This window comes from Mixophyes fleayi, chromosome 7, assembly GCF_038048845.1.
Source record: "Mixophyes fleayi isolate aMixFle1 chromosome 7, aMixFle1.hap1, whole genome shotgun sequence".
In the NCBI taxonomy this organism is placed as follows: Eukaryota; Metazoa; Chordata; class Amphibia; order Anura; family Limnodynastidae; genus Mixophyes; species Mixophyes fleayi.
The window spans coordinates 38,892,995-38,906,261 of NC_134408.1; the positions used below are offsets into that span (position 1 = coordinate 38,892,995).

Sequence of the window (13,267 nt, forward strand, 5' to 3'; positions counted from 1 at the left end):
GTAGTGACCTATGACAAGATCAACCGAGCACCATATGCACACTTACCGACTGCACTGCTCTCCTACCTGGTCTAAATCTCATGAACTTCATCTGACCACCTACCAAATTCAACTTGAAGGGAAGGAGGAAGGAATCCAGAAGCAGGAACACTCTGAGTCATGCACAAGCTGGCTTATAACTGTGTAAAGGTACCATCCCATTTCAGCCCCTATTGGCTGACACTCTGAGGAAGCCACATATGATTTGTGAATCATCAAGTCACTCACCCGCATGATTTTAGCTTCGTTTTGTCTAAAGGCCACACTTCTCTTTTACAGCTATATGTATCAGAAATCTACTTCCCTTCTCATCATTCTACCAGAATACTGCTGCAAAGTTGTTTTCCACATTAAAGTCTAGTGCCACGTTTATTTTGCAGTCTGGAAACATGTGAATTCCATGCATCTACTTTATCTCTAAATGGCCTGATTTTCTGTCTTTCCCTTTCATTAAAGCACAACAGCTATAGCCCATTCACACATAATTGTCTGCGTCACACCAGGATTTAATGTACATGGCCACAAGTGGAGATGTTCACATTGGAGAAATTGGAGTATATTTTTGAAGTGCCACATAAAATAATAATAAAAATAATTTAAATTTGACATGTTCCTTTTAGTGTTATAAAATGTACATGGAAACAAGTTTCTGGCCAGCAGGCAATCACTTTGTAAAGAACACCCATCTCTAATGTTACATACCCATTCCGTCTTTTAAGATCCCTACATAGTTATAGCCCAAAGCTGGATGGGGCTGCAAATTAAATCCAGAACTCGTTTCAGTCTTATGCCTCCAGCAGAGAGTTGTCTTTGTATTTCATCCGCACGGTGATCTTTTCATAATGATCAATGTCAGACAACCTTATTGGGATACATGAACAGACATTGTAAGAAGAGAGACTTACATCCTTTCTAGATATCAAATTATGACAGCTTCTCTGTAATTTACTGCAAAAGGCCATTACTGCAGAAACTCAGGCAGCCACTGTCACTAGTGTCAGCCAGAGAACCAAAGGCTAATGTTTATTTAATAGACGCCATTCTTCTCCTAAAATTAATGTGAATTATACATAAAAGTGTAACCTATTCTGTTCTTGTCAGATTATTATGTCTTAAAAAAGAGCGTATTGTTCTATGACCTTTCTGTGGAAATATTAATTGACCTGATTTCAAATGCACTTTTGCATAAACTCTCTTTAAATTTACTATGTTGAATATAATATGAATAAATTAGTTCTATGTTTCTGGAGAATCATTCAAGTTTTCTTGATATTTGTACAGGGCACCAGTGGTAGATTTATAAAAGGGCCACATAGGCACTAGGGTGGCATGAACTCAGGCGCGGGTTGGGATGCTGCAGGCAGGGGGGCACACAGGCGGCCGCATCTCATTACAGGGGATGCGGCCACGTCAATGATGACGCGGCCGCACCCCCTGTCATGTGATGCGGCCGCCTGTGCGCTGACGCGAGATGCGGCCGCAGAAAAAAATCAGAAGAAATTGCATCGGGGGGTGGCCGGCCGATCTACCCCCCGGCCCTAAAAGCGCAAAATCTGAGCGGCCCGGGGGGGCGATGCCCCCCTGCCTCCCGGCCCAGCCCGCCCCTGCATGAACTGGAGGGGGATATTGGTCAGAACAGACATTAAAATACTGGAAACCATTCCCTGCATTGAAGGGAGATAGGAGGACTAAATAGAACAGTTCCATCTTCCTTCTTAGTGAGCCGCCACAATTGTAAATAGGCTGCAATTGTTTAGGTCACCTCTGCAACATGTATAGTGACACACAAGTATTTTTATAAGGAATATACATTGCACTGATGAAGGGGAACTATAACAGGAAGACAGACTTCATCATTTTAGGCTTTGGCACGCGTGAATTGTGGATTGGTGGAAAATAAAGCTTTACCCATGACGTGCGGGAATAAAAGGTTATAAGGTCGTGGTACAGAAAAGTGGTCTAATGTAACAAGCAAGTAAAATCAAGCCCTAATGATGGCTCTAGTTGTACTGCTACCAATAAGTTAGTATATGACTCTGAATATACTATGTGTTGTGTTTATAGGTTATTATTTAGTGGTACCATACAAGTATTCATATAATTTGGACACTGGGTGAAACTGATGTTTTGTTATTTTACTGCATTAGATCAAGGCAGCTCGAACTCCTATTAAATGCAAATATCTGAAGAAATGTGCAGAGTATTTGGTACTCATTATATTGAATATTTTACAGAAAAATAACATTAACATAATAATTCCACCTTTACATAAATCTGTATATCTAGAAACGAATATATGTCTTCTGACAACATTGTGATTAGGTTTTCCACTCTTTGACATTGCAGTGTATTTCAATGTAAATACAATGTATTTTATTTGTAATGTTATTATATCTTTGCAGGATGAATGTGAAGGAGACCTAGCTGAGGCCATGCCCGCCCTGGAAGCAGCAATATCAGCTCTTGACACGCTGAACCCATCTGACATCTCACTAGTGAAATCCATGCAGAGTCCCCCAGCTCCCGTGAAGCTGGTCATGGAGAGTATCTGTGTAATGAAAGGCATAAGACCAGACAGGAGGCCTGACCCAAGTGGATCAGGTGAAAGATGAATATGTGTCCTGCATGACTAAGTGTATTCTGCTAACTAGTGACAGCTCTTAAGCAGTATCTTTTGGCTAGTGCATAAAGTATACGTCGCAATCTGGTGGTAAATATGTAGCACAGTTCTGATAGCTGGGATATAAAAACAACAAGTAGTTCCCCTTATCTGGTACTAATTACATAGTGTCATGACCTCACTGCTGGTAATAAAGGGGCCAATACCCTACAGTACAAATGAATAAACGAAGAAGGGTACCAGCATTAAAAATACTTGCAGCAAAATAGGTAATTGAAGACTACAAATATTAGCGTCAAATAAAATAAATACTCCAACAATGATTAAATGTAATATAATATAACAAGTTACATACTAAGTCCATAAAAACACTACCATTATTTCAATAAAAAATATTAAATAGCATATTAAAATAACGCACAAATGTCCTGACCCATGCAATGCAGGAAATTATTATATTTCAATATTCGTATAACTTGGCTAATCAGATATAGGAAAAGAATTAATGTCTCACTTTTAGTAATTCGGTGGAGGTGGATAATGTAAGGCTGAATGTAAAGAATCAGATTGGGTAAATAACTGGCAACTGTCCATTTTTAACTCATAATACAATGGAGAAAAACAGAATCCAAATGCTGTTACTCAAGAAAAAAAAAGTGTTTGCAAGAGTGTAAGGAATAACTTTCCACAAGTACTCATGTAGGTAGGGAGGTGAACACGATTGCCTGCCTCAGTGCCACACCCCACGGCCATGAGCTCTGTGGGCGCACAGTTACAGTTATGCTCTCACACCCAGTAGACTACTCCTACCATGCTGAATGGCAGATGGCGTTGGCAATTCACCAGTCAGAGTGTCGCAAGGACCTCACACACTTATTGGTGGATGGTGCAAGAAAGCTGTGTACTGGGTATGACATCATCCCAGAGTGCACCGAGAAACAGTACGAGGTAAGTAAATCAGTTGGGTAACCACCAGAGAGCTCAGGTCTGATTTTGTCACCAACAGAGATTAGGGGGTTTAGTCCCTCTGGGAGGCTCAGGCTGCAGACAGGGTTAACGCTCCACACTTCACTACAAACAGATCACAGGTGGAGCACCTGGGTGTGATTTAGCCAATTAGTGCTGGGAAGGAAGCTTAAATAGCCGGACCTGTCTTGTGGGTGGGGTGACTGACACCAGCCAGTGGCTAGTGAGGGGACTGTGGGCCTGATTCATTAAGGATCTTAACTTGAGAAACTTCTTATTTCAGTCTCCTGGACAAAACCATATTACAATGCAAGGGGTGCAAATTAGCATTCTGTTTTGCACATAAGTTAAATACTGACTGTTTTTTCATGTAACACACAAATACTTGATAGCTTATTTGTACACTGAAATTTAAAGTTGATATTTGTGTGCTACATGACAAAACAGTCAGTATTTAACTTATGTGCAAAACAGCATAATAATTTGCACCCCTTGCATTGTAACATAGTTCTGTCCAGTAGACTGAAATAAGAAGTTTCTCAAGTTAAGATCCTTAATGAATCAGGCCCTGTGTGTCTAGCTAGCAGCAGGGTTGCATGGAACTGTAAATACTTTGGATTGTTTCTGCGAATTGCTGGAACTACAAGAGTTGCTGTTTCCACCATCCTGACATTTCCTGAATAGACTGCGGCAAAGTGGCTCAGCATCATTCGTTTGGCGTGCTTTTCACTATATATATATATATATATATATATATATATATATATATATATACACATATGCATAGTCCTTTAGATCATTTAGACCAATACCAGTCTGTAGGTTCAACACCATTTTATGAGTATTGATTGCAGGTAACAGAAATTTGTCAGTTTCCTCTTCATGTATATTGACTTTAAAGTCATTGATTGTGTCTGAATTACAGTTGACATTATTGTTTTCTTTCTTTACCAGGTAAAATGGTGGAAGACTTCTGGGGGCCATCTAAAAAAGTTCTTGGTGACTTGAAGTTTCTCGAGAGTTTGAAAATCTTTGATAAAGATAACATCAATCCTGCATTTATGAAGAAAATTCGAGATAAATTCATCAACAATGAAGATTTTCAGCCTTCTGTGATAAAGAATGTGTCCTCCGCTTGCGAAGGTCTATGCAAGTGGGTGAGAGCCATGGAGGTGTATGATCGTGTGGCAAAAGTGGTTGCTCCAAAACGTGAACGTCTTAAAGAAGCAGAGGGCAAACTGTTTATACAAATGCAGCAGCTGAACACCAAGCGAGCAGAACTAAAGGCAGTGGAGGACCGTTTACAAGCTTTGAACGATGAGTTCACTGCTATGAATAACAAGAAGGAAGAGCTAGAGAAAAACATAGAGATCTGTTCTCAGAAGCTAATACGTGCTGAGAAACTGATCAGTGGCCTTGGAGGGGAAAAGGATAGATGGACAGAAGCAGCACGATTACTAGGGATAACGTACACAAACCTTACTGGGGATGTCCTTCTGTCTTCTGGAACTGTGGCCTACCTAGGTTCTTTCACAGTAGACTACCGTCAACGGTGTCAAAGCAGGTGGCATGCTTTATGCATAGAAAAGAAAATACCTTGCTCAAATAATTTCGTCTTGAGTACCACCCTAGGTGAGCCTGTTAAAATCCGTGATTGGCAAATAGCTGGTTTACCAGTTGATTCTTTCTCAATAGACAATGGTATTATTGTCTCAAACTCAAGGAGATGGGCTTTGATGATTGATCCTCAAGGGCAGGCCAACAAGTGGATAAAAAATATGGAGAAAGCAAACAAACTCTCTGTCATCAAGTTGTCAGATTCAACATATATAAGAACTTTAGAAAATGCAATACAGTTCGGAAGTCCAGTTTTGCTTGAGAATATTGGAGAAGAAATAGATGCTGTTTTGGAACCACTATTATTAAAACAAATATTTAAACAACAAGGGGTCGATTATATCCGACTGGGTGAAAACATTATAGAATACTCCAAAGATTTTAGACTTTATATGACCACTCGATTAAGAAATCCCCATTATCTTCCAGAAGTGGCTGTAAAGGTGTGTCTTCTAAACTTTATGATTACACCTTTGGGCCTTCAAGATCAACTTCTTGGCATTGTAGCTGCAAAAGAAAAGCCAGAACTAGAAGAAAAAAAGAACCAACTCATCATTGAAAGTGCAGAAAACAAAAAGCAACTGAAAGGGATTGAAGACAAAATTCTAGAAGTACTTTCGTCCTCAAAAGGAAACATCTTAGAAGACGAGACTGCTATCAAAGTGTTGTCCTCATCAAAAGTGCTGTCTGAAGAAATTTCAGAGAAACAGCAAATTGCTTCTGCCACAGAGAAAGAAATTGATGAAACGCGATTGGGATACAAGCCGGTGGCCATTCATTCCTCCATTATATTTTTCTGCATTTCTGATTTGGCCAATATTGAACCAATGTACCAGTATTCCTTGACTTGGTTTATTAACCTTTATGTCCACTCGCTTGCACATAGTGAAAAGAGTGAAGACCTTCAAACAAGAATATCAAATATAATAAATCATTTTACAAGAAGTATATACAACAATGTGTGCAGGTCCTTGTTTGAAAAAGACAAACTTTTATTTTCGCTTCTTCTGACAATCGGCATTATGAAAGGAGAAGACAAAATAAATGATGAAATCTGGCGTTTCCTCTTGACCGGTGGAGTGGCACTCGACAACCCTTTCCCAAATCCATGTCCTGACTGGTTGTCTGATAAATCTTGGGCTGAAATTGTACGTGCCTCCAATCTCCAACCACTTCATGGCTTTATGGATCATGTTAAAAACAATATTTCAAAATGGAAGATGATTTATGACTCCCTAAATCCCCAAAACAAAACTTTACCAGATGAATGGCAAGAATTAAAAGGAATAAATCGCATGGTTATACTCAGATGTCTACGACCTGACAAAATGGTCCCAGCAGTTCAGGAATTCATTACTGAAAACATGGGCAAAGCGTATATTGAGCCACCAACGTTTGACCTTGCAGGAAGCTATAATGATTCCAACTGCTGTGCACCATTGATTTTTGTGTTATCTCCCGGCGCTGATCCTATGGCAGGTAAAAATCATTCATCATCTCCTTCCTTGGCCTAAAAGTAATTGCGTAGGTAAATTAAAGAGCAGTATAGTCTTAAGCCTTATGCTTTATAAATAAACTGTGAATATACTGTGGTCCATTGACTATCTAGAGACTACCGGAGCATAGATCTCTTACATTGTAAATTTGCTGTGTCAAAATGTAGTCGATACCAAGGTTTTAGGTTGCCAAAAATTAGCAGATCCATCTGCTCAGCTAGAGCACCATTAACACCAGAACTATGTCATTTTTTACCACTCTTGTGTATTTCTAAATTGGACAGATTAAATCCTAAAATTCCCAATTAGTGCAGTCAACCAATTGTTATTGGTTATTATGTTTATCAGATGTAGGGTTCCTGTCAAAGGTTGATAGAGGTTGCCGGTTGTCTTTGGTTCACACAAAGCAATCTGTGACTATGTTGGACTATGTTGCAATAAAACTTACAAGTTGTCTGTCTGTATTGTGTATATTGCCGGCACAAGGATCTGATACAATTTCTACCTCAATATTTTGTCAGTCACACCAATTAAGATTACAGATGAGCCACCACCGTTATCCTCAATGTTAGATCCCTATGCTTTTAAACTTATTACATGGCACAAACATAGATTTATCTTGCTTTAGCATTTTGCTATTGATTTATTTATTAACATGTGGAGAACATACAAACTGCACACAGATAGGGCCCTGGTTGGAATTGAACTCACATATTTGGTATCACTATACTTTAGAGAACTAGACAATTGTTGGAGTAACTCTCTGCACTTAAAGTAACTGCAAGAAGAATTATGAAAATATGTGTTTTTGCTATTGTTGCTTGTTTTTTCCATGTATAAAGTATATTTATATTAATATGCAAGAAAAGAAAGCCTTACCCCCTGAAACTGATTTCCTGTCCTTGCTCCTTCTCTGTCCTGAATCTTCCTCTCCCATCTATACCCCCTAGATCAGCCTCATCTTCACTTATTTTGCACCCGCAGTTCCCCTCCCCCTCCCCTACCTGCTGTGGTGCCCTCTTCAAGATTTGTTTCTCTTTCCATTCCCCTTTCACACCCCTGCCACCTGCTCAAAATCCTGGCAACCCTGCAATCCAGCAACCCCAACAACCCCATCCACATCTCTCTCTCACCCTACCCTGTGCTTTCTGGAATGCCAGGTCAGAATGTAACAAACTGGCCTCCATCCATGATATCTATACCTCTAGCTCCTTCAACCTGCTTGCCGTTGCTGAAACCTGGCTATCCCCTAATAACACCACTTCTACCGCTGCTCTCTTTTTTAGGGGCTTGTCCTTCTTCCACACACCCAGACCCAGGGGCCATCAAAGTGGTGGGGTTTAAATCCTTCTTTCTTTATCAACCATCCACATGGTCCGTACTCTAAATTCCTCGATCACTTTGCCACCTGGCTCCTTCACTTTCTCTCTCCTTTGACCTTGCCTTTCTCATCTTGGGGGACATTTACATCATTCTCAACAATCCTTGTGACCCTGCTGCCTCCAAACGTGTCTCCCTCTCCTCCTCGCTTGGTCTCAGTGGACCTCCTTTACCATCCACAGCAGTGGCTACTCCCTTGTCCTATCTTTTCCCACCTCTGCACTGCCTATAACTTCAGCATTTCACCTTTCCTTCTCTCTAACCACCATCTCCTCTCTTTTAGCATCTCCCCACCCTTCTTACCTTCCCCCTCCCCTGAAATTACACTCACCAGCTGAAACCTGGACATCATTGATCCTAACGCTTTCTCCTCTTCCCTCATTCCTCTAACCCATCACCATGCTTCCTTGTCCCGATCAGGCTATCTCATTCTACAACAACACCATTACCACTGCCCTTGACTATTAATCTCTATCGGTTGCCACCTCAACCATGGCACTCTAATTAGGTAAAGTACACAAAGAAGTCAGGTTATAGTAAGTCAACCTATGAAATATGGTCAGGTCCTGCCGGTGCAGATGAAGCAGACTTTATTGCAGTTAACAGCATGCAATGGCACAGATTATTATTTTTTTTAATACCTAAGATATCTAAAGCTGTTCCCATCCATACTAATCATGGATCTGTCACATTGTAGTATATCCTCCACTATATCTGTAGCCATTGTGCAGCATTCACTGCAACGGACTCTGCTCCATCTCCAGAAAAGCGGTTAACTTTCATGTACCCCGAGCATGTAACCCACAATATGTAATATTGCAATTCCCATAGCCAGCAAGTTCAGAAAACATTACTATCCGAGATCATATATCTTTGAATTTCCATGTTATAGCATGAATGTTTTGCATGTGTTTAATTTTTTCAGCATAACAGTTTCCAAGAAAAAAATAACATGCGATTGTGTTTGAACAACTTAAAGCTTCAGTACACTGTACTAAAAATAATACATCTATGTATTAATTCCTAGAAAGGAAAGGCAGTTGAAACTAAAAGTTAATGGAAATGTAGTTCCATTATTGTAACATTAGTCAGATACATGTTTCCATTCCGGCAACAAGAGACTACACCAGTGATGGGCAACCTGCCGCCCCCGCTCCTTCCAGCTTTATTGTCAGATGTGTTTGTTATAGCTTAGATTAAAATTCCTGCAGATAGGTGTCTCTTTCTTTGATTAAATGAATTGTTTTGCGCTATTACTGAGATTAAGTGTACTGTGCTGCCTTTTTAAGGTTAGAGGGCTGCACAAGCCTATCACTGTCTTACAGGATGCTGTAGCTTGTCATTACATTGTGATATTACAAATAGTCAGAAATGGAAAGTCTCAGTAACCCTGTAATTATTATTATTTGTGCAGTAAACCAAGAACAGTATAGTGGTCGGCATTTCTGAAAGTGTTGTAACGCTTTCTGTGTAAAATAAAGGGGTGTTGCCCATAACAACCAATCAGATTCTGTAACATCATCATCACCATCATCATCACCATTTATTTATATAGCACCACTAATTCTGCAGCGCTGTACAGTGAAGTCACTCATATCAGTCCTTGCCCCTTTGGGGCTTACATTCTAAATTCCCAAACATACACAGAGACAGACAGACAGACTAGGGTCAATTTGTTAGCAGCCAATTAACCTACCAGTATGTTTTTGGAGTGTGGGAGGAAACCGGAGCACCTGGAGGAAACCCACGCAAACACAGGGAGAACATACAAACTCCTCACAGATAAGGCCATGGTCGGGAATTGAACTCATGACCCCATTGCTGTAAGGCGGAAGTGCTAACCACTTAGCCACCGTGCTGCCCATAACATCACCGTTTCTTCACAATTTGCTCAGTTATAGTTTTCAGAAATGTTCCCTAATGTGTTCGAGGTGTATACATTGTGCTGGGGTCAGCTTGCTCTCTAATGACTTCTTTCTTTTATCTAGTGTTTTTACGTATTGTTTCTCATCCCCAGGCTTGTTAAAGTTTGCTGATGACCTCGGCATGGGAGGAGAAAACATCCAGACTATTTCACTGGGGCAGGGCCAGGGGCCGATAGCAGCCAGAATGATCAGTCAGGCCATTAAGGATGGGACCTGGGTAGTCCTGCAGAACTGTCACCTGGCAACAAGCTGGATGCCGGCTCTAGAAAAGATATGCGAGGAGATGATTGTGCCAGAGAACACCAATGAGAAGTTCAGGTACACGATTACAACAACACTGGAAATGTATACCAGCTCCTGTTTCTTACCAATAGAGTAGTTATATTAATACAAATGTGTAAAAAAAATATATATTAAAAAAAGCACACCAGGGGGTATATTTACTAAGCTGCGGGTTTGAAAAAGTGTAGATGTTGCCTATAGCAACCAATCTGCAGTGTATGGTCCGGTTCTGGGCATGCGTAGGGTAGTTTTGCGGATAATAAGCACAAAATCGCTGTTTACGTTACATGATGAATCAGGCCTAATATGTTTAACCAATCTAAAGTAAACCACAATATATGTCAGAAGATGTTTTTATGAAAATAGACTGGAATATGTAATTTTAAAGCAATTCATTCATTGAACTTTACTATTGCTTTAAATATAAGTGAAATGTCGCACTGAAAGTCTCCATATAACACACAGGTTGTGCGCTGTTGTTATATAACACAAAGATAACTTTGATGCAGTACTGCATGAATGATTACACACTTAGCTGTAGACTGAAGCAGTTCAGTATGTGGATGGATCACTGCAGCTCTAAACAAGCTCACACAATTACAGTTTGAGTCACACAGTAATCAGCTGTGGACAAGTAGAATACGTTAACCGTGTCAGCATATTACAGAATCACTTGCTTTATGGTATCATCCATCCCCTGTGTGCCACAAGTACATTGCTGATCAATGAAACATAAAAGCCTTCGCCAGCCTTCTCCTATAGATCATCAGAAAATGAAAGAGGAATGGAGTTGGAGCAGCAGGAATCTAGAGGAAAACAATGGACTGGTACATACATTACATGATTTTATCCCCTTGTGTCTATACAGCGGTGATATAGTGCAGCATATAGATGACTTTGCACCACTTTATTGTTGTTATCTGTTGAGTGGGATTTGTTGTGGCCAAATAGTTCATCCTGTCAAAAAATGTTGAAGACGAAAGCAAGTAAGCACTAAAGGGAAATGATAAACTGAGTGTATAACAGCTGTTCACTAGTGCAGACACCAGACTGTGTGGGCAAATGTCTCTTAGGGATATACACTATATGGACAAAAGTATTTGGCCGCACCTGTTAATTATTGAATTAAGGTGTTTCAATCAGAGCCGTTGCCAGAGGTGTATAAATTCAAGCACCTAGCCATGCATTCTCCATTTGAAAACATTTGTGATACAAAATGGGTCGTTCTGAAGAGCTCAGTAACTTCAAGCGTGGTACTGTAATAGACTGCAACCTTTACAGTAAGACGGTTCGTGAAATCTAATCCCTGCTGGATATTTCATGGTCAACTATAAGTGATATTATTAGAAAGTGGAAGCGTTTAGGAACAACAGCAACTCAGTCACGAAGCGGAAGACCTTGTAAAATCACAAAGCAGGTCAACGACTGCTTAGATGCATGGTGAGTAATTGTCGCCAACGGTCTGCAGATTCCATAGCTAAAGAGTTCCGAACTTCCACTGGCATTAATGTAAGCACAAAAACCGTGCGATGGGATCTTAATGGAATGGGTTTCCATGGCCGAGGAGCTGCATGCAAGCCTCACATCACCAAGACCAATGCCAAGCATCGGATGAAGTGGTGTAAAGCACACAGACACTGGACTGTGGAGCAGAGGCAATGCGTTCTGTGGAGTGACGAATCACGCTTCTCTGTTTGGCAGTCAGATGGGCGAGTCTGGATTTGGCGGATTCCGGGAGCACGTTACCTGCCTAACTGCATTATGTCAACTGTGAAGTTTGATGGAAGACAGATAATGGTATGGGGCTGTTTTTCAGGGTTTGGGGTAGGCCCCTTCTCTCCAGTGAATGCCAATCTTAATGCTTCAGCATACCAAGCCATTTTGGACAATGCTATGCTTCCAAGTTTGTGGCAACAGTTTGGGGAAGGCCCTTTTCTATTCCAACATGACTGTGCCGCAGTGCACAAAGCAAGGACTTCAAATACATGGTTTGATGAGTTTGGTGTGGAAGAACTTGACTGGCCTGCATGGAGTCCTGACCTCAACCCCATCGAACACCATTGGGATGAACTGGAACGGAGATTGGGAGCCAGGCCTTCTCGTCCAACATCAGTGTCTGACCTCATAAATGCTCTACAGAATGAACGGGCACAAATTCCCACAGAAACACTCCAACATCTTGTGGAAATCCTTCCAAGAAGAGTGGAAGCTGTTATCACTGCAAAAGAGGGACCAACTACATATTAAAGTATATGTATTTGCATACAATGTCATTACAGTCACTGTTGGTGTAATAGTCAAGCGACTGTAAATACACTATATGGACAAAAGTATTCAGAGAAAAGCCTTAAATTTAGGACTTCTCCCTATTTATGAAGCCTCTCTCTAGATGATAGCTTTCGCCAGCTACTGCCAGTGAACGTTATCTCATCATCATCAGCTATTTCTATAGAGCTACTAATTGCACAGCACTTTACAGAGAACTCACATCAGTCCCTGCCCCATTGGAGCTTAAACTCTAAATTCCCTAATATACACACACAGACCAAGAGAGACTAAGGTCAATTTAATGGCAGCCAGTTAACTTACTAGTATGTTTTTGGAGTGTGAGAGGAAACAGGAGCATCTGGAGGAAACCCAGGCAACATTGGTAGAACATACAAACTCCACACAGTTAAGGCCATGGTCAGGAATCAACTCACGTTGCGCCGGTTCTGTCTGGTAAAACTTCCCCATACAGTGAATGGATAAAAGTGGTTTTTTTTCTAACTTTATTCATTTTTTAATGAATCTGGAACTGGAAGCCCAAGTCTGGGGTTACAGTTCTAGTGTGCATGTGTGAGCTGGCATGTCGGATCACGCTTGTGCAGAGGAACTCTACACTGGCCTGGTGAGCGGTAAGACAACTTTTACTACTGAATTTAGATGTGACCATATTGCCA

The 13,267-nt window shown here is 40.8% G+C and overlaps 1 protein-coding gene across 1 annotated transcript in view; it reads left to right on the forward strand.

Annotated features, from left to right (window-relative positions):
- DNAH3 (dynein axonemal heavy chain 3) overlaps positions 1-13,267 on the forward strand; it is a 245,542-nt gene that overhangs the window by 215,655 nt on the left and 16,620 nt on the right. The window contains 3 exon segments of the mRNA XM_075179716.1: positions 2,442-2,640; positions 4,580-6,721; positions 10,136-10,361. Of these exon segments, the coding sequence (XP_075035817.1) occupies positions 2,442-2,640; positions 4,580-6,721; positions 10,136-10,361 (2,567 nt within the window).